Below are 18,505 nucleotides of genomic sequence, written 5' to 3' on the forward strand. Positions count from 1 at the left end.
CGAGGCAAAAAAAATTCTAATTTATTAATATTTTAGCTCATTTTGGCAGTACTACTTAATTAATCCACTTCAAGATTTTTTGTTACTACATGAAATATGACAATGGTATTTCAAATTTATGTCCCGTCAATAGGAATGATTATTTTCAAATTACGGTTGTCCCCGATCATGGGTTCGACAATTATTTCATCTTTTTATTTCTGGTTTGTTCAAACAAATAAAGCACGAGTAGCTATAAGTATAATGTAAATATTGAGAGGGCAATCATTTCCTTTCGTATTGAATATGTAATAATTTGCAATTTGCCAAACCAGGACAGCAAAACTGGTTGCCTGGAACACCATAAGGCTTTTCAGATAGATTCTGATTTTCTAATGTGATGTCGAAAAGCAAGTAAGAAACAAATTATTTCTTATTGCAGTATATCAATGTATTTTACTCACAAAATTTATAATAATGCTAAACCTGTTGGGATAAGAGGACAAGTAAGCCTTGAGGACCTACCAGTATTTCATTTAGGAAACTGACCAATCCGAACCACACCACTGGGGTTACATCTACACCGCCAAGGGGTGGAATCACCTTGCGGGTCAGGCTAAGGATAGGTTCAGTAGGGGCGTAAGCTAACACGTATGGGAATTTCCCAACTGGAAGCTTGGGGTACCAAGACATAACTATTCTTACAATAAACAAGAAAGCAAATGCTGAGAGGAAGGGACCCAGGAAAGTGATTGTCAGCTTTGCTGTGGCTGGGTCCAAATCTGCCAGGACTAGACTTCGCATCAACTCTGACACAGTGTCGCTCTGAGAGATTTCATTTACATAAAATGGCTTTGCTGAAGTACTCACATCTATTAGCGAGAGTTGGGTACTGGGTGGAACAGTGACTCCCAGGAAACAGCATGCCCTGCATGTATTCCGTGAACCTTGATTATGGTTTCTTTTCGCAATAAAGTTTACCCTGTTCTGTAAAACAAAACGGAAAAAGGTAACAGCTTTAATGTATGTTACATGAGAAAACAAGTGCAGCTGCAGTGCTACAGATAGATGAATTGCCAACTAATTTATTTTTCATTGATGAACATTCCAGGAGACGAAACACATAATTTGATAATGCATCCGCCACAAATGAGAACTGCTTGTGAAAATCTTGCTATAAAATACATGAGTTTCCTGGCTTGTAAAAACTGCAATGCAATCCAATATGGCAATATGAAATTGCTCATGTTACCAAACGTACCATTAAACAAGAATCATCACTTGATCATCAAATATTATTAGACAAATACTTTTATATAAACTTCGGCAGATTAGAATTTCTCATTGAGTGTGTCCAGGGGCGGACCGACATAGCTGCAAGAGGGTGCCTAGGCACCCACTCACTCCTGGACTCAAGGATTAATATCGTATAATTTTAAATTTGGAACCAACTAAATTTGGTCAGGATCCAACTAAAATTAAAAAGCCCAATTTTATTCAATACAACCCAAACTTTGAGGCCCAAAACACTAAAATCATAGTAGGGAACAACTTTAAAATGTAAATTATTTTCTCTGTGTATGAATTTTGCACATTATTATTAATATCCTAAATCTTTTAGTTTTTATATTTATAGGAACCCACTGTAAAAAATTTCTGGTCCGCCACTGAGTGTGTCATTAGTGCAGATGTGCAGAAATGAAGCACTCTTTATCTTTTCTCTATATAAGCTGTTGTTCCTTTTCGCGGAACAACACAAGGTGCATCAACTCTTCCTAGAGTTGGCGCGTAGCCACGGTATTAGTTGCAGGAATAGAGCATCCAACAAATCCAGTTCACACTCACAAATCTAATTTATTCATTTCTTTCTCAGGCACCTTGCACACTCAAATATTAGTCAGCCAGAATATACATATCTTGAATTATTTAGACTGCAGGGATTTCTGGATTCCAACAGTAACTGCTGTCCTCAACTCCATTACAGTTATCAGGTAATCCAGTGTAATACATATCCACTTACCAATGATTTTCACTTGCACCATACCCAATTGTTCACAGTTTTTGTGACTAATTTTTATTGTGTTTGACATTAGTCTAAAAACCATAGACTATCTCATACTTTTGTTAGCCGTCTGTAGATTTACCCATGTCCCTCAGACCCTAAAAAGTTTTATAGCAAAGACTATGTTGTCTCACCTTAATGTCAGTCACAGATACTCGACACTCGAAACTCAGACATGGCTGCTAAAAGCTACAATCAAACAATCCCTTCACTCGACACTCAGACATGGCCATGCTACAATCAAAGGACACAAGATTTACGAATTACGATCCCCCCAAATTGTGAAAACCTCAATACAAGCCCTTTTTGCTAATAATTTAAATTGTATTGTCAATAAAAAAAATGCAAAAATTTCCTCATAAGCAAGTTAGCAAAAGCAGCCCAAAGTATACATGATTCATTTAGCCCAAACACACTTACTGAATTTACATACAAAAAACATGGCAAGAGCCCAGAACTTACAGGGAAACACAAGCTCCGCCGAGTGTAACACGCAGATGATGAGCAACCTGCCATAATAAAAAAGTAAAAGAATGAGATGAAACTCAAAAGTTATATACCTGAAAAACTTTGAATATACAGTCATATAAAAAGGGAAAAGCTGTAAAAATATGATGGGGTTTACCTTTTAGGGGGAGTTGAACAGAAAGGGGCGAGGAAGAGGAAGAAGAAATGCATATGGGCATTTTGAGGAAGAGAACCAGCTAGGCTTAGCCAGCACAAGGGAGGGAATGAAACATTATCCGTTGGTCTTCACCAATAACACATATAAAATTGATGTTCTATTTATTATTAAAAATTTAGGTGTAAATAATAAGGGTGTATATCCGAAATAATTTTTCTTATTGTTTGTGACTGTATTTTTCTAAAATTGGTTATATGAACAATGTTAAGGATATCATTTTTCTTCTTAGAAATTTGTTATCATTTATATCGCTTATATAAATGGGCCTTCATAAATCTAACTTAAATTTATTAGATATTTTTGAAAACAGATTTGCGGGTTATTTTAATAATGTCTGTTTTTTTTTTTGAAAATAATAATGTCTGTTTTTGATATGGTATATTTACTTAGATTTTGTGGATGATAAGAATCATAAGATGCGATAGTTATGTAATTTTTGTAACAGTATTTTTTTTAATCGGTATTTTCACTGACCAGACAATAACCAATTTCTTTGGGAAATTGGTAATCGTTTATCTCCTATTTTCCAAGACAAAGTACCAAACACAGAATATAACAAAAAGTCTGTAGTCTACTTTCATTGCAACTTCAAACTCGTATCTCTCCATATTTATCTGGGGTTCTGGCTTATAACAATCGCGGGGTGGCGGCACTCCTATCGCTTGAAATTTGATGGAATCATCAAGTACCTATCGACCACCACCGCCTGCCGCTGATTGTCAGGTATTTTTTTGATTTGCATTAAAAAAAACTCATTTTCTTGAACTGGGTTTTTCAAAGATTGCATCTTTTTTCATTTTAAGAATACCCATCTTGAGTTCATCTGAATTGTGTTAAGTTTATGTTTATTTGTGAGAAAAGATTGGAGGGCTTTTGAAATTTGAACTTGAAGTTATGTTCTACTATATGCAATCAGGTTGATGATAAAGTGTTGTTTATTTAGTGATTTCCTGTTTCATTAGATTGTTTTTTGCTCTTTTTTTTTTTTTGGGGGGGGGGGGAGCTTGTTATATTTTGTCAGCGGTATAATGGGTGATCAAGGATCAGGGGTTTTGTTAATCTCGATATTACGAATATTGGATGTTCATTATTCTGTGTTTGACTGATGGAGATTTTGTTGAATCATGTAATAATAATTACCAAATGGGTGAACATGATTAAAGTAGCGAGTAGTTTAAGTGCCCCAACTCCTAATTTGAGCATTGCCAGGTAGAATGAGCTTTAACTAAGTTGTATTATTTCTTTCTGCAACTTACTCATTTCACACACACGCACACATATGGCTTGATTTAAGAATGACTATAATACACAGTATTGTCAATAGTATCAAATAATTACGCTTAGTCAGTGCGTCTGTGCTTGGAATATAATGAGTAATAAGCTGAGAACTAATAGATGAATATGTCTACATACCTTAATTGCTTATCCAAGTGCAGTAGTCGATAATATACTTCCAAAAGTAGTAATTGTTCATATACGCAGAGAAAAGTACTAATGGATTTGCAATAAAATAATACTACCCTGATGATTCTTTAATTACAAGAAGCCACTGTACCGTACTGTGATTGGATTATCTTCCTTACCTTACTCATGCAAATAATTGGATAAAACAAAGTTAAATTTGTAATTTGTTTGTCCCAAATTAGTTTTTGGTAGTATAGATTGACAGTGTCGTCAACTTAGATAGTATAATTGGGTCGGTATTCTTACTGAAACTTCTGTTATGGTACCCCAAAAATCATTAGATATATATTTACCTCGATATGTACAGGACACCTGAAACTTGCTTTGACTCTGGTGGAACAGGGAAAGTTATGATGATCATTTTTAGTTGAAGACACTTGCCTCGTTAGCTTAAGTTCCTAGTCATCCAAACTATTATTTCAGTCCAAATGTCTTTGACTTTCGGAACACTTGCTAGATGATTTTACATCATGAATCTTTCTCTTTAAAAAGTATTTTTTTGGCAGGTTTTACACCACCATTATCAATATGTCAAGCTGGAAATTTTACTGCTCATTATATAGCCTTTGTTTAGAGCTGTCAATAACATTTATGCAATGCCATCATAGTATATTCAGGGCCTTCAAGATATGGAAAGGCATTTATAAACTATATAAGTCGCATAAGAGAGCAGTTGCAACTCATAATTACACATCCTTGATTATTTTCTGTTAATCTTCTTCACCTCTGTAAACTATCCCATATCGCTCACTTTTTTGAACAAAGAAGTAGACAAATGCTAATCTAGCTCAGATCTTTAATACTGTTAGCCAGTAAACATCATTTCTTTCTCCTGTATGCATTCCATAAATAATTTGGCTGAGCACAATATCTGTTATTTTATAATTTTTCGAGTGACTATAATACACATGCTGTTTAAGTATGGTTTGTAAGACGTAGGACATTGTATCTTATCTGAAATTGTGAATAAGTGGTCCTTTTCAATTATATGTAGGAGCATCATGTAGCAGCTGCAATTGAGGATTTTGAAACAATTTGCTGGGGTTGTGGCTTGCGGCTTATCGTTCCATCTCATGCATCCGCTTATATATGTGGTTGGTGTGGAGCTATAAGTAACAAGACGACCAGTAAAAAAGATAACAAATATTTCTGGTGTAGACGTTTGCAAGACCGTTGTTTTGTCTGCCTCCTCATTGTATTTATGCTCTTCTTGATATGTAAGTCTTTCCACAATTAAATACAGCGTGAAAGTAGTGACTCAAAAAACACAGATTATATACCATGAACATGCCTGTACTTCACTTACTCTGACTTCATATTTACTACTTTTTAGGTTTGTCACGAATTATAAAAACTATGTTGATGCATCACTTTATGAGACATTTTTTCAGAAAATCATACAGGCATCTATAAGAAATAATGTACTTGAACCATTTGAAAATAAGTTATGTTAAGTGTGGCAAATATATGAGAATGTCTACAGATGATTGGTATAGAATCGACTGGAATTGCAGTTATTATTACTTATTAGTCTAATTCTTTTTTATAATGTTTTGTGTATACCACTTGTCTTTCTTTATAATTTTGTATATGTCTGGCGTATTGGACTGCTGCTCTTTTCTATATATTTTTTGCTAGTCATCTATATATATATTTTTCCATATTACTCGTATCTCTTCTTTTGCCCCTAAATGTATTATTGACGGCGGCTTGATTCTAGTTCCAAATAGTACCATTAAGATATGTGTTAGTAATTGGCTGTCTGCGGCTTCTTGTAAGTTGTAGTCTCTTATGTCTCTATCACTTGCATTGTTTGATGTTTGTTATGCAGATACACGTAATAGGAGGAAGGGACTGTGGTTGATGTTTACCAATTTCTTAAATTTTTATGCTTATTTATTTTGTTTTTATTGTGTTATCTTTTTGCAAGTAAATCTATGACCAAAGTTTCACTCTTTTGAAAAGATTGAAGTTGCTTCTCAGTTCTCGCTCACTACCAGACTCTTATATGGGAACCTAAAAATTATAAACACAAATTAAATAAGGTTCCAAATGATTGATAAATCAGATTTAGCTGACTCAATTTGGTGAAAAACCTGGCACGCCCTCTATAGTGCAAATACAGGGAAAGTTGCAACTAGTTACGGATAAGAAAACATACTAGAATTAAGACTATACATGCTACCTGGATCGGAGGCACTAATATGATTAAAATTTTGATCATTTGGAAGGGAAATGAATACTGTTAGATTGTGCTAGAATTAAGATTCATTTTTTCCCCCTTTATACATCTTTTTTTGTGAAATTTGATTTCATTTTCTGTATCTAGATATTTGAAAAGTTGTATGATAGATTAGGTCTATATTTTTTCCAGCTTGCTCTAGTTTTCCCCCCGAGAAGTTTATGCACTGTTGGTTCCTGATCACTTTTATTTAACTACAGGTGGCGGTCTGTGGGCAATATATCCAGTTGTTTTTTCCATCAATTTTTCTTTTGGCGTTTTTAACTGCTTCATAGCAACAATTTTGTCTGTAAGCACTATTTCTATGTACTGCTTTTCGGCATTCCGGTCTGCTGGTTCTCCACCAATTATACCATGGGGTAGCTATCCTGCAGTTGGAAGAGGCGATCTTGCAAAATATACGTTCTGTAGCTTTTGTTCAAAGCCAAAGTCTCCTAGGACTCATCACTGTAGATCATGTGGAAAGTGTGTATTGGACATGGATCATCACTGCCCTTTTGTAAGTTTTGGTTGGTTTTGTCTATTGTGTAAAGACTTCATCTAAAAATTATGTACTTATAATATGTAAATAACTTTTAAGTGCAAACACCTAAATTGTTTAACATTTGAATTGGAGTGGTCAGTGTTCTGGAAAAAAAAAAAATAATCAAATTCCTATCAATATTTTCTACGTTTCTGGTTCAATTAGTTTGAGCATCAGAACTTGGATGTGGAATACTATTTTAAGTAGCGAGTCATGGTTTGTTTATATTTTAATTTTAAGGAGTTTGTATTATAGTTGTGGGATATCATAGTAATAATTTGGTTCTTTTTCATCTGCAGATTGGTAACTGTGTAGGGGCTGCAAATCATCGAAGCTTCATATTATTCCTCATATCAGCAGTGATGAGTACTATATATATTTCCATAATATCTGCGTACGCAGCCACCAAGATTTGGCCATCGCTAGATTTCAGATCTACACATCTTAGCGACTTAGCTAGAAAAAACTTTGTTTTTGGGACTTTGAAGGGAGTTATTTTTGCTTTCTTGAGATCCGCAGTGTTTATATCCCCAAGAGGCGTGGTTCTCGTTTACCTATTCATTGCAAGTGTTGCACTGCAGATTGGATTAAGCGTCCTTCTCTGGCAGCAACTGTATTTCATATACGAAGGAAAGACGTACTTGAGTAATTTAAAGTCACAATCCCTCGAAGATGGAATTGGTAACGAGGTCGAAGAAAAAGATCTTCGAAATATTATACGCTTCTTCGACTGCCCCTCTTCTGCATCAAGAGTTCTTCAAAGTCTTTGGAGTACGAGGAAGAAACACAAGAAGTGAATCCTAGAAGAGTTTCATGTACACCTTTTTTAGAAGGTTTCTCTAAACACCATTTTAATGGAGGATCTGTACATTTGTTGTAGCATAGCAATAAACGAGCTTTTAGAATCAGAAGCAAAACATGGAGATATTACAGAAATGTGCACCTTATGCATATTATTTGTTTTTCACAGAAGCATCCTTTCTCTCACCATTGGCTATTTTCTCAGTTCCTTCATTGTTTCAAGCAGTGTTTTCTTTTGACACTTTTCCATTTTCATTTAACTCTAATGTAACTATGAACAACTGAATTGGTTTTAGTTGATTGATTTGCCTAACCTATAAATAATTAGGTCATTATCGAGCTGTTTGGAAACTCGAAATTGAAAATTCATATGATGTCCTGGAAATTTGACAACGTATGGTCTTCACTACCATTTTTTGAAATTTGACAACGTATGGTCCTCACTATCATTTTCTTTCACTGCTATTTTTTTTGGGGTGAAAGGTCCCAAACAACGTTATCCCTTATTCAATATTAGACTGTCTTGCGTTTTGCAATTCTAAAAATTATTTCATGTCGTGTTTCAACCATAAAATGTCACATTGTCTGTCGTTTTATAGTGATTTTCAATTTAAATGCAACAGGATACAATATTTTCTCCAAAAATCGAAACACCGGATTATCTGGCATTATTAAATAGTATTTTGATCATTTATTCACAACCATATTCTGGACATTACATATGAAAATTATGATACAGGAAGCCTTTTCCCGATTTAATATCAAAAATAAAACAAATACATTCAAACGAAAAATAATACCTCTAAAAATCTAATATCAAAAATAAAATATATCGATCCAAACACAATACTAAAAAGTTCAATCAAAATAAACAGAAAATTACACCAGAAAAGGGCATAAATGTAACAAAACACGGTCCAACACAGATCTGACTGGCACTTAAACATATACAACAACAATTAGTGTACAACAGTCTATTTCTGTCAATTTTTACTACACAACACAACACACTATACGTACAACCTTTGTTTATCCAAACCCTCCAAAACGTGGGCCCCACCTGGTCGGACTTTTTAATCCGACCGCCGGAACTATCTACTCCGGCGTCTCGATTCTCGTGCGCCAAATGAAAGGATTCTAGCTTGAATTTTGGTCACAAGCAAGCGAAGATGTCGCGTCAATCTCCGTCAACGGCTTTTCACAAATCAAAGACTCTCGATAATAAATATGTAATTATTTTTTTGTATAATTTTATATTTTTTATTTATGTTTTTGCAATTTTTTTTGTAGCTTGAAGTTAATGTTTGTTAATTGAATGCTTTGAATGTGTTTACATATACACTGATCTAAACTGTAGTATATGTTTAAATAAGTTTCTGTTTATGTACAATATATGTTTATGTTTTTATCAGTGTATGCTTTTATGTATTTTGATTTTTGGCGCTTCAGTAGTCAGTTTGACTTGGTTGAATTGAAGGCTCATTTCATTTGGTGGTTGAAACTCATACTAAATTACTAATTCATTAAAATGATCGCATTTGTTTCTTTTTTTTTATCTTTCGTAAAGATTGTTTATACTGCATTATGTATATGTGGGGTGTCGGACTTGGAACATGTTCGGGTTTGTGAATGTGTTTGGGTTTGTAAGCGTGACTAATTTGTCGTTCTTATTGGAAGTGATGGAATTTGATAGAAATGAATTTATAAGTGTAAAGTATTTATAGTTAGATGAATGGATCATCCAGTGTCATGTTTTGAATGATCTGAGTGAGTGTTGAAGTGTCAATTTTGTGTTTCTCTCCATGAAGTTGATTTGGGTTTGAGAACTAATTGTTTATTGATTGTTTAATGCACCTCCGGGTTCCGATCTATTAGTCCTCCAGGACACAAACTACACCTCTTCCGTATAAGTTGTTAGTCGTAGTAACCTTTAACAGACTTGAAATAAATTGCGCTGATGCTAGTTTAATTTTTTTTGTGTGAACTTGCTTAATGTTGTTAAACTGTGTGCTGTGAGAACACTTGTTTCCTTTTTCGAAACACCACCTTTTGTTTTTGGAAATCTTTTCTGCTTGGGTATATGCCAATATGTGTGTATACCATCTTTCTGGTTGCTAAAAATACCGATCTTGCTGTTTATCTTTTTTTTTTTTTTTGCCTTTCTGGCAAAAGTAATTGCACCAAAAGAAATTATGTATATAGTAGTTTCACAGAAGATGATGGACCCGAGTATTTGCATGCTTTGAGTAAAAAGACAGAAGTTTGCATGTGGTTCATTTAAATTTTATATATTAATCATAACTAGATTTAGTCCTAATTGATCATTGTGCATTTTTTTGTAGATGCTTGGTGATGAGATTGGGAAAGGAGCCTATGGTCGAGTTTATAAAGGTTTGGATTTGGAGAACGGAGACTTTGTTGCAATTAAGCAAGTTTCTCTGGGAAATATTCCTCAGGAGGATCTGAACATTATAATGGTTGTGATTCCACTATCATCTCTACAAATTTGTATTCTCTCCTTCTACAATGTGACGTATATTGCAAACACTAAAAATATCTGAGTTGGTGATCTATATATTCTACTATTTACTTGTATATAGCAGTACTGAATTTTGTTTTATTCCTTTCTAGCTTAAGAAAAATTACATTACTGTATTCAGTATCTTTATTATTGTCCTTTCTGATATGTAGTATCCATGGATATGTAACTTTAATGGTCATGTAATGATAGCGTGATTGAGTAGCGATATTGTGCTTATCATCTGTTGTTTCAACATACCCTTATAGTTCTGTATTCTCCCCCTCGAAGAATCGCTGACCTCTTGATGTTTCATTGTCGGTTATTATGCCACCGGTGGGGTATTGGAATGTAACAGCAAGAAATTGATTTGTTAAAGGTGAGTTGTTTCCCCTCCCTTTCAATAGTTGCATTTGTAAATATGTTGCACTTGCAAAGGTTCTGGCCGGTTTACTACTCGCATCCTTTCCTGCTAATGACTGCATATTCTATTTCCATGTATTAGCGTACCATTTAACTTCAAGATGATCAAATATATATTCATTGGCTTAAGCAGACCATTTGTTACTTATATTTGTTTCTGTTAAGTTTGGCTGTTGAAGAGCTCCAAATGTGGCATAAAAATAAATTTGAATGGTTCCAAACTATATGTCTTCCCTTACCCAAGCCCCTTCTCACGTTCTCATGTTCCATGCAGTTTTATGTGCGGGGTTACATATTTGAATATAGCAGCGTGTGTTTTGCATTATTATTAATCAACATATGCTTATAAGAACATTTATGAAAAGCACTTGCATTTATATCTTTGAGTGATTTATAAAATAATCTCATTCTTTCTTCTTTCGTATGTTACAGAATCTCAACCACAAAAATATCGTGAAGTATCTTGGATCCTCTAAAACCAAGAGTCATCTTCACATAATTCTTGAGTAAGGATGCAAGGACTGTATATTAATTAAATCTGTAGTTCTGGTCACTAGTAAAGTACTAAAGACTTGGCAAAAAGCAATCCATTATTAATCTTTTCTAATAATTTGTTTCCTTTGTTTTGATGGTTTTGCAAAGGTATGTGGAAAATGGTTCACTTGCGAATATTATCAAGCCGACTAAATTTGGCCCATTTCCGGAGTCCCTTGTTGCCGTGTATATAGCTCAAGTGTGTAATTTTCTTATTTACTGTTTTAATCCCACTCTTAATCTTGTTTTGACACCCGACACTTGTGACCAGGTTTTGGAAGGTTTAGTCTATTTACACGAACAAGGCGTTATTCATCGAGATATAAAGGGTGCAAATATATTGACAACTAAAGAGGTATCTCTCCAGACAATAAAAACATAAAAACAAAAACTGAAGAGGTATCTTCTAGATCAATTTCGTAAAATGTAAAGTCAGTTTCCATATTTAACAAAATGGCATCAGGTAATTAAATGTTTGTTTGTGTTCATCGCCTATGATCATCCAGTGCATCTATTTTGTAGTGTCTTCAAGTTGAAAACTCTTAATTGTATATGTAACAATCTATGTTTTACATTATGTTTGTCCATACACTGATATTAAATTGTGCATCTCAACACCGTTGTCTATTGGGTGAGAAACTACTTTTTGTAGTCTTAGGTTGGTTTATCTGCTTAGAATGGAAATATCTGACATCATTCATCTTAAAAGAGGTGACGGATCCACTCAAATACTAGGCCTTGGTCATTTCTGCCCATCTCTTTTCAACAATGAGTCCATCATCCAAGGCAGCCCAAACCAAAAGGGGCCCATGGGCACACTACAACTTTAGGACCTATTTTTTAAAATTAATAAATTACAAGACATTAATGTACAAGCTAATAGCCTGTAATAGGTAATTTTTTAATACTTTTTCCCCATTCCGTAAGATCTTATTATCTACAAGGAATTTTATACTTTTTCCCCTTCCCGTAATATCTTATACCTTTTTCCCTATTCCATAAGATCTTATGATTCTCCTTCTTTAAAGAAAATGATTATTAACATTAAAAACCAGTAAGATAAAATTATTATATTCATGTTGTTATTTATATCTTCAAGACCACAGTTAATTGTTATATTTAACTACTTAGCAAAATATCATTATTCTTACATAAAAAGAATGAAAAATTTACATATAATTAATGATAGAGTTGTAATTTTATTTTGCATTAGACACTCCATGTCTCCCAATAGTTTCCATCTTAAAGAACCCACTATCAGTTGAACTACTTGTCTATTTAAGGAACTCAAAAACAAAATGATATACAAATATTGCTCTAAAGTTATGTTTAATTTGTAGGCCTCTTTAATTACGTGGCCTGACTCAGTAGGCCTAAATCATGGCCGGGTCTAGATTCATCTACAATTTTGTTCAGCCCTTTAATGGTAAAGATCATATCCAATTGTTATAAATATGAACGAGCCCATCATCATTATCACCTACTTGAAGTTTCACCGCTTTTGAACGTCAAGCTATATTTTACCTACCACAAGTGTGCTCAGGTCCTTTCAAGTGCATTATTACCAACTAAAAATATGACAGGCAACCCTTTTAGTACATGTGAAATGGTACATGGATTCTTGTAATCTAGCCTTGTTATCACCTTACTAGAAATTGGGTCAGGCCTTGCATCACTGAACCATATTCTCACATGGTAGAATTCATATCCTTCTAGTTTGACTTCATTATCAACCAACAAGGAGTTTGGTCCTTTTATGGCCCATCAAGTCACATTATTACGTAACACGGGTGTGGTAGCCCTTTTCAAGCCAAGACATACTATAACCTACATATTGTTGGACTTGTGTAGTACATGTGACGGCTTTTACAAGGTCACCACTATGGTTAGTGATGACAATTCCCACACTTTTTGTTGTATTTTTCGTTTTGTTGTCTAGCAATTGAGATCAGTGGGGGAACCGGATGTTTAAATTAGTCGGGCTTAAGTTTTTAACAGCAAAGTTCATATTATTATGTGAAAAAAGTAAGCCCACCTTTTTTCATGTACCAACACTTGTGTTAGTGCTACCTTGCTTGAAGATTAATAGATGACAATTGAGTCCAACGCTTTTGCATATATTAAAAATGTTATAAAATAACTTCTTCATCTACACTTGCAAATACACTTTTGTCAATATATACCACCATCGTATTCTAATTGAGCCACTCATCTCCCATCCAATTACTCAAGTAGGAGTTTTAACAATTTTCATCGCGAAGCTCTTCTAAATCTCGAAGTTCAGAAAAACTTTTATTAATTCCAAATCCAAGATAAGTTGTTTAACTAATTTCCCAATAATTCCCGATCTATTAAAGAAAAGTCTTTATAATAAATGAGGTCAACCAAAGAGATTTGCATGATCGAAATTTGAAAATGAATTATGGGGATCAAGAAAACCAATGCAAGTAAGTAGCCATAGTATTTTGTGATCAATTTATCATCACTTGAAAAATTTATTTAACTAGCAGTTTTGCCATCTCATTTGCTCCTAGTGTAACTGGTCTCTTCATGTGTTAAAGAAAGTATATGAAAGGTTTTAAAAAAAAATTGTTATGTTAACTTCCCTGTATCAATATTACATCCTAGCCCACCTCCGTATTTTTGTTTCGAATCTTAGAGAATTTGCGAGTCGAAAAGTATGTTAATGTTCTTCTGAGCTAGAAGTTTGTTATATATGTATAAGGAGCTAGAAGTTTGTTGTGCATGTTCTGCATCATGAATGACACGACTTTCATTTATGTTTTCTTATATCTCATGGCATCTCTTATGTAGCCGCTACAAATCCAACAACTAAATTACAATAATTTTTCGATCATGATCAATCAATTATATCCAGTGTAATGCTATGAAGTGCTTATTTTGCCTTGTCTGATGTTTGTTAATTTTCTTTTCTATAAAACTATATATAATCTATAAATAGCCGACCTTTACATCTTTTATTTGTTTGGCATTTAGTACTCTTTATCACACCATTGCTACCCATATTTCTAGGGTAACATAAATAATTTTAGAAGGATTTTATCAATTTAGTTTAACATATGTTCATCTCTAGACACTAGTTATTTATGTGCAAGTTGTTAAGAAAATATGATATGATCCACGTAATCTAACGGTAATCTAACACCTTAAGGTTTTAAATAATATGGATTTATAGGTATGGTTGTGGAGGACTTGAGCTTGTGACCTCCCTTATTGTTATTTATTGAAATATTGAATATAGTACTATGGTGGGCTCGAAAAACGGCATGGGATCCCCACTTGGTATTTAAAATTGCGTGCTATAATGGGCTAGAATGAGACGAGACCACCATCCAGTAATTGAAAATTTACTAGACACTAGGCCCCGAAAGGGACAAAACCCCAATTGATCTACTCTTCAACTCATAAATGGGCTTTTGAGTAAAGGAGTCGTTAAGAAATATGATATGATCCTAGTAAGAGCATATGCACCCTTCAAGTCCATCAATTCATCAATTCAATCAATGGAGTTGATTACTATTCATGCTAGAATCACTTTTTTCCTTGTTTTTTATACACCTGCATAACTCCATCAATTACTTTTCATCAAATAAATAATTGCATAATATATCATAAATTTAATTTCATCTCTATTATTTAATGGCCCACAAATAGTATCCAATAATACATTGCTGGATAATTATAGATTTTTGATAAGATAGTGGGTAAATTTAATTTTTTGATAAGATTTTCGTTGAATCACATTATGACACGTGTCATGATCTAGATTTATAGATAGAAAATTGTCTATAGATAATATTATGATTTTCATAGTCTTTTCAAAATCAATACAATAAAAAGATAATTGAGTCAGAGACAAAAGCACAGTCAAGAAGAGTCTGAAATTATGAATACCATGGTGACCGAAGCGGCGATGATGAAGGAGTTGCTCGATACCCCAGATGAACCACAAGGACGAGGCTCAAGACCTGTAAAATCTTCTAATCATCTTAGAGAAAGGCTATCAAGAGGAAAAAATCTCATGACAGATTATTTCGTTGATTGTCCAATATTAAATGAGGATGATTTTCGTCGGAGGTATCGAATGGGTCCTCATGTTTGCAATCGCATCATGACCGCTCTTTGTACTCAAGATTTCTATTTGCATCAAAAAACAGATGCAATTGGATTATTGAGGTTGTTACCACAACAAAAAATGACTGCTGCACTACGAATGCTAGCTTATGGTTCAGCGGCTGATCAGTGTGCTGAAATATGTCGAATGGAGAATCAACCACACTTGAGTGTATGAAAACATTTTGTCAACAAGTGGAAGGGCTCTTTGCTGAAGAGTACCTTCGTGCTCCGACATCAGCAGATTTACAAAGGCTTTTAACAAGGGGGGAACAAAGGGGATTTCCAGGTGTGAGTGGAAGTATCGATTGTATGCACTGGGAGTGGAAGAATTGTCCAAGCGGGTGGGGAGGAGCTTATAGTTAGTGGTTGAAAAGGACGACCTACTATTATTCTAGAGGCGGTTGCTTCCTATGACACTTGGATCTGACATGCGTTTTTTGGTGTGCCTGGAGCTCAGGATGATATTAATGTTCTAGGCCAGTCTCTTGTATTTGATAGTCATCGCTGGAAATAGCCCAACGGTGGTGTTTCACGTCAATGGAGGAAAACAAATTTATGATGTGTGAGGAAATAGTAATGGAGTTCGAATACCCTTTGCACCAGTACAAAGAAATGGTAGAAATCAACAAGCATTTTGGGATCGTATCGAGAACTTGGAATCAGCTTACATCCATACAATGATTCAAAATGATTTGGTGGAGCACAACTGGGCATTGGAAGCTAATCAGTAGTTGTCAATTTATTATCTCATGAAATGTATGACTTGACAATTTATAATAAATTTATTTTATTGAATTCGAAAGTACTAAACATAGTTAAAATTAGAAAACATGGAACATAATTAAATTAAAAACATAATAGCTAAATCTAATCATAAAAATCATCATCAAAGTGAGGAACGTAAGCTCTGTCGGTAATAGTCTCATTCACTTGTTCCATGATCTCCGCCTTCTTTCTTTTAAACCATCTTTTTGTATTAGGGGTCGTTTGGCTAGTATCCAATGTCATGATCTTTGTTTGCTCCCTTAATTCTTCAACAGCCTCGTGTTTTTGCTAATCTTGCTTTTTTTTTTCCTTGAAAATGTCGTACTTGCACATATTAAACTTCATCCGATCTAAGGTTACAAATAATAAAACCCGGAGCAACAATTAACCATTCCGTTGGATCAAACACAAAATAAGCAGCCTGTGCCAACAAATGGGCTACATTATTCGCAGATCGCTGTTTAAACACTACTAACACTTCCTCAAAGTGTTTAAGAATTTCCTAACACTCCTCTATAATGTTATGAAAGTTAGAGTTTCCTCTATTCTCACGTACTGCATCAACTACCAGCTTCGCATCCAGCTCAAATATACATCTCTGAGTCATCCAATTTCTCATCCATTCTAATGCTGCTTTAAGACTTAAGGCTTCTGCCTCTCTTGGTTGTATAGCTCCCCTTATCCTGGCACTTCGAGTGCGCAGAAAATTCCCACTGTCATCCCGGATAACACAACCCACTCCTATAGCCCCAACTGATCTTGACAAGTAGCATCCACGTTTATCTTCACCCACCCTTCTTGCGACTTGCACCATCGTTTCCTACCCACCTGGGTCTTCCTTGTACTACCTACACTTTCATCCTGACGTTGTTTCCACTCCTGCCACAGACTCAAAGCCATTGAATGTATCCCAAAACCGACAAATTCTTCTTTTCCCATATCCATTTATTCCGTCTCAGCCATATACACCAACAAATTAACCCCATCATGGCACGCTGCTCACGAGTACTTTTCTTAAAAGCTTCTTTTAACACCTGAAGCACCGTTGTATTCTCATCTACCGGAATAATGTCATGCAAACCCACTCGGTTCCATAGATCCCAAGCAAAACTACATGTAAACAGGGTATGAGTAGCATTTTCAGCACAAACATGGCACCAGGTACATGTTGGTTCAATATTAGCTCTCCGCTTTATCAACTCCACTGCAGTAGGTGATATATTTTTACATGCCCTCCATAGCAGATTCAGTACTTTACCTGGTAGATTAATTGCCCAGAGCTGCTTCCAGAAACCACCTTCCCCCCTGTACTCTCCCCCCGAATTCTTCTGTAGCAACTTTTAACTGTGAAGTCTCCATGATTCTCCAATATCCAGTACCACGAGTCTGGTCTACTCCTCCCAGGTATAGGTATTTGTTGTATCAATTCCCTATCGCGATCATTACACAAATCTTTTAATATATCATCATCCCACCTTTTACGACTCCCCTCCATAAGATTATGAACTACTACGTCCTTCAGTTTATTATGAAATTCACTTGTAAGAAAACCATTTTCCACACAAGGTAACCATGTAATCTGCCATACTCTAGTATTCTTTCCATCACCAATCTTCCTCCTGCACCCTTGCTTGACTAACTCTTGCGATGCCATGATACTGCGCCACATGAAACTAGGGCTTGCACCTAACGTAGCATCAAGAAAATCTGTATGAGCGTAGTATCTAGCTTTCATAATTTTTGTCACCAATGGATTACTATTATTGATTAGCCTTCATGCCTGTTTTGCTAGCATAGCAATGTTAAAATCATTGAGTTTACGAAAACCTAATCCTCCCATTTCCCTCACTTCACACATCTTATCCCAGCTCATCCATTTAATGCCTCGCTGCTCCCCTCCTCCTCGCCACCAATATGCATTCATACTCTTCTCTATTTTATCACATATTTCTTTAGGAACTAGCAGTAAATTCATCCAAAAGTTGGGGATGGATTGCGCTGCAGTTTTAAGCAAAGTCACCTTTCCTGCTTTCGAGATATTTTGCATACTCCACGCTTGCAATTTCTGCTCAGCTCGATCCACCAAGAAATTGAACACAGAATTTTTATTACGCCCCACCTTCATAGGCATTCCTAAATACCTCCCAGGGTCATCCTTTTGCTGTACTTGCAACTGTGCACACACTTCCTCTCGATCCGCAATACTTGTATTTGACGAAAAAGTAAGAGCAGATTTATGGTAATTGATCATCTGTCCTGAGATCTCTGCATACCTTTGCTAATCTTGCTTCTTTGTGTTCCTCAAGTGCATCAAGTCTTGCCTGTCCTGCTTCTTTTCGTTTTCCATGTTCTAGCATCTCCCCCGACATTTG

General features: G+C 35.1%; 3 protein-coding genes across 3 annotated transcripts in view; 2 read left to right on the forward strand and 1 right to left on the reverse strand.

Annotated features, from left to right (window-relative positions):
- Nucleotides 1-394: 394 nt before the first annotated feature.
- On the reverse strand, nucleotides 395-2,810 carry LOC108196837 (protein COFACTOR ASSEMBLY OF COMPLEX C SUBUNIT B CCB3, chloroplastic). Its single transcript, XM_017364291.2, has 3 exons — nucleotides 2,667-2,810; nucleotides 2,504-2,550; nucleotides 395-966 (listed from the first exon to the last, which is right to left on the reverse strand). The coding sequence occupies exons 1-3, from the start codon at nucleotides 2,725-2,727 to the stop codon at nucleotides 460-462; spliced, it is 615 nt and encodes a 204-aa protein (XP_017219780.1). The 5' UTR covers nucleotides 2,728-2,810; the 3' UTR covers nucleotides 395-459.
- Nucleotides 2,811-3,225: 415 nt separating this feature from the next.
- LOC108194035 (protein S-acyltransferase 11) lies at nucleotides 3,226-7,927 on the forward strand. Its single transcript, XM_017360926.2, has 4 exons — nucleotides 3,226-3,449; nucleotides 5,185-5,407; nucleotides 6,633-6,931; nucleotides 7,255-7,927. Exons 1-4 carry the CDS (start codon nucleotides 3,399-3,401, stop codon nucleotides 7,750-7,752), a joined length of 1,071 nt encoding a protein of 356 aa, XP_017216415.1. The 5' UTR covers nucleotides 3,226-3,398; the 3' UTR covers nucleotides 7,753-7,927.
- A 782-nt stretch (nucleotides 7,928-8,709) lies between these two features.
- Nucleotides 8,710-18,505, forward strand: part of LOC108196075 (MAP3K epsilon protein kinase 1) — a 29,131-nt gene continuing 19,335 nt past the window's right edge. The window contains exons 1-6 of the mRNA XM_017363172.2: nucleotides 8,710-8,985; nucleotides 10,099-10,233; nucleotides 10,633-10,653; nucleotides 11,130-11,203; nucleotides 11,340-11,430; nucleotides 11,503-11,586. Of these exons, the coding sequence (XP_017218661.2) occupies nucleotides 8,926-8,985; nucleotides 10,099-10,233; nucleotides 10,633-10,653; nucleotides 11,130-11,203; nucleotides 11,340-11,430; nucleotides 11,503-11,586 (465 nt within the window). The 5' untranslated portion in view covers nucleotides 8,710-8,925. The remainder of the gene's footprint in view (nucleotides 8,986-10,098; nucleotides 10,234-10,632; nucleotides 10,654-11,129; nucleotides 11,204-11,339; nucleotides 11,431-11,502; nucleotides 11,587-18,505) is intronic.

This window comes from Daucus carota, chromosome 7, assembly GCF_001625215.2.
Source record: "Daucus carota subsp. sativus chromosome 7, DH1 v3.0, whole genome shotgun sequence".
In the NCBI taxonomy this organism is placed as follows: domain Eukaryota; kingdom Viridiplantae; phylum Streptophyta; class Magnoliopsida; order Apiales; family Apiaceae; genus Daucus; species Daucus carota.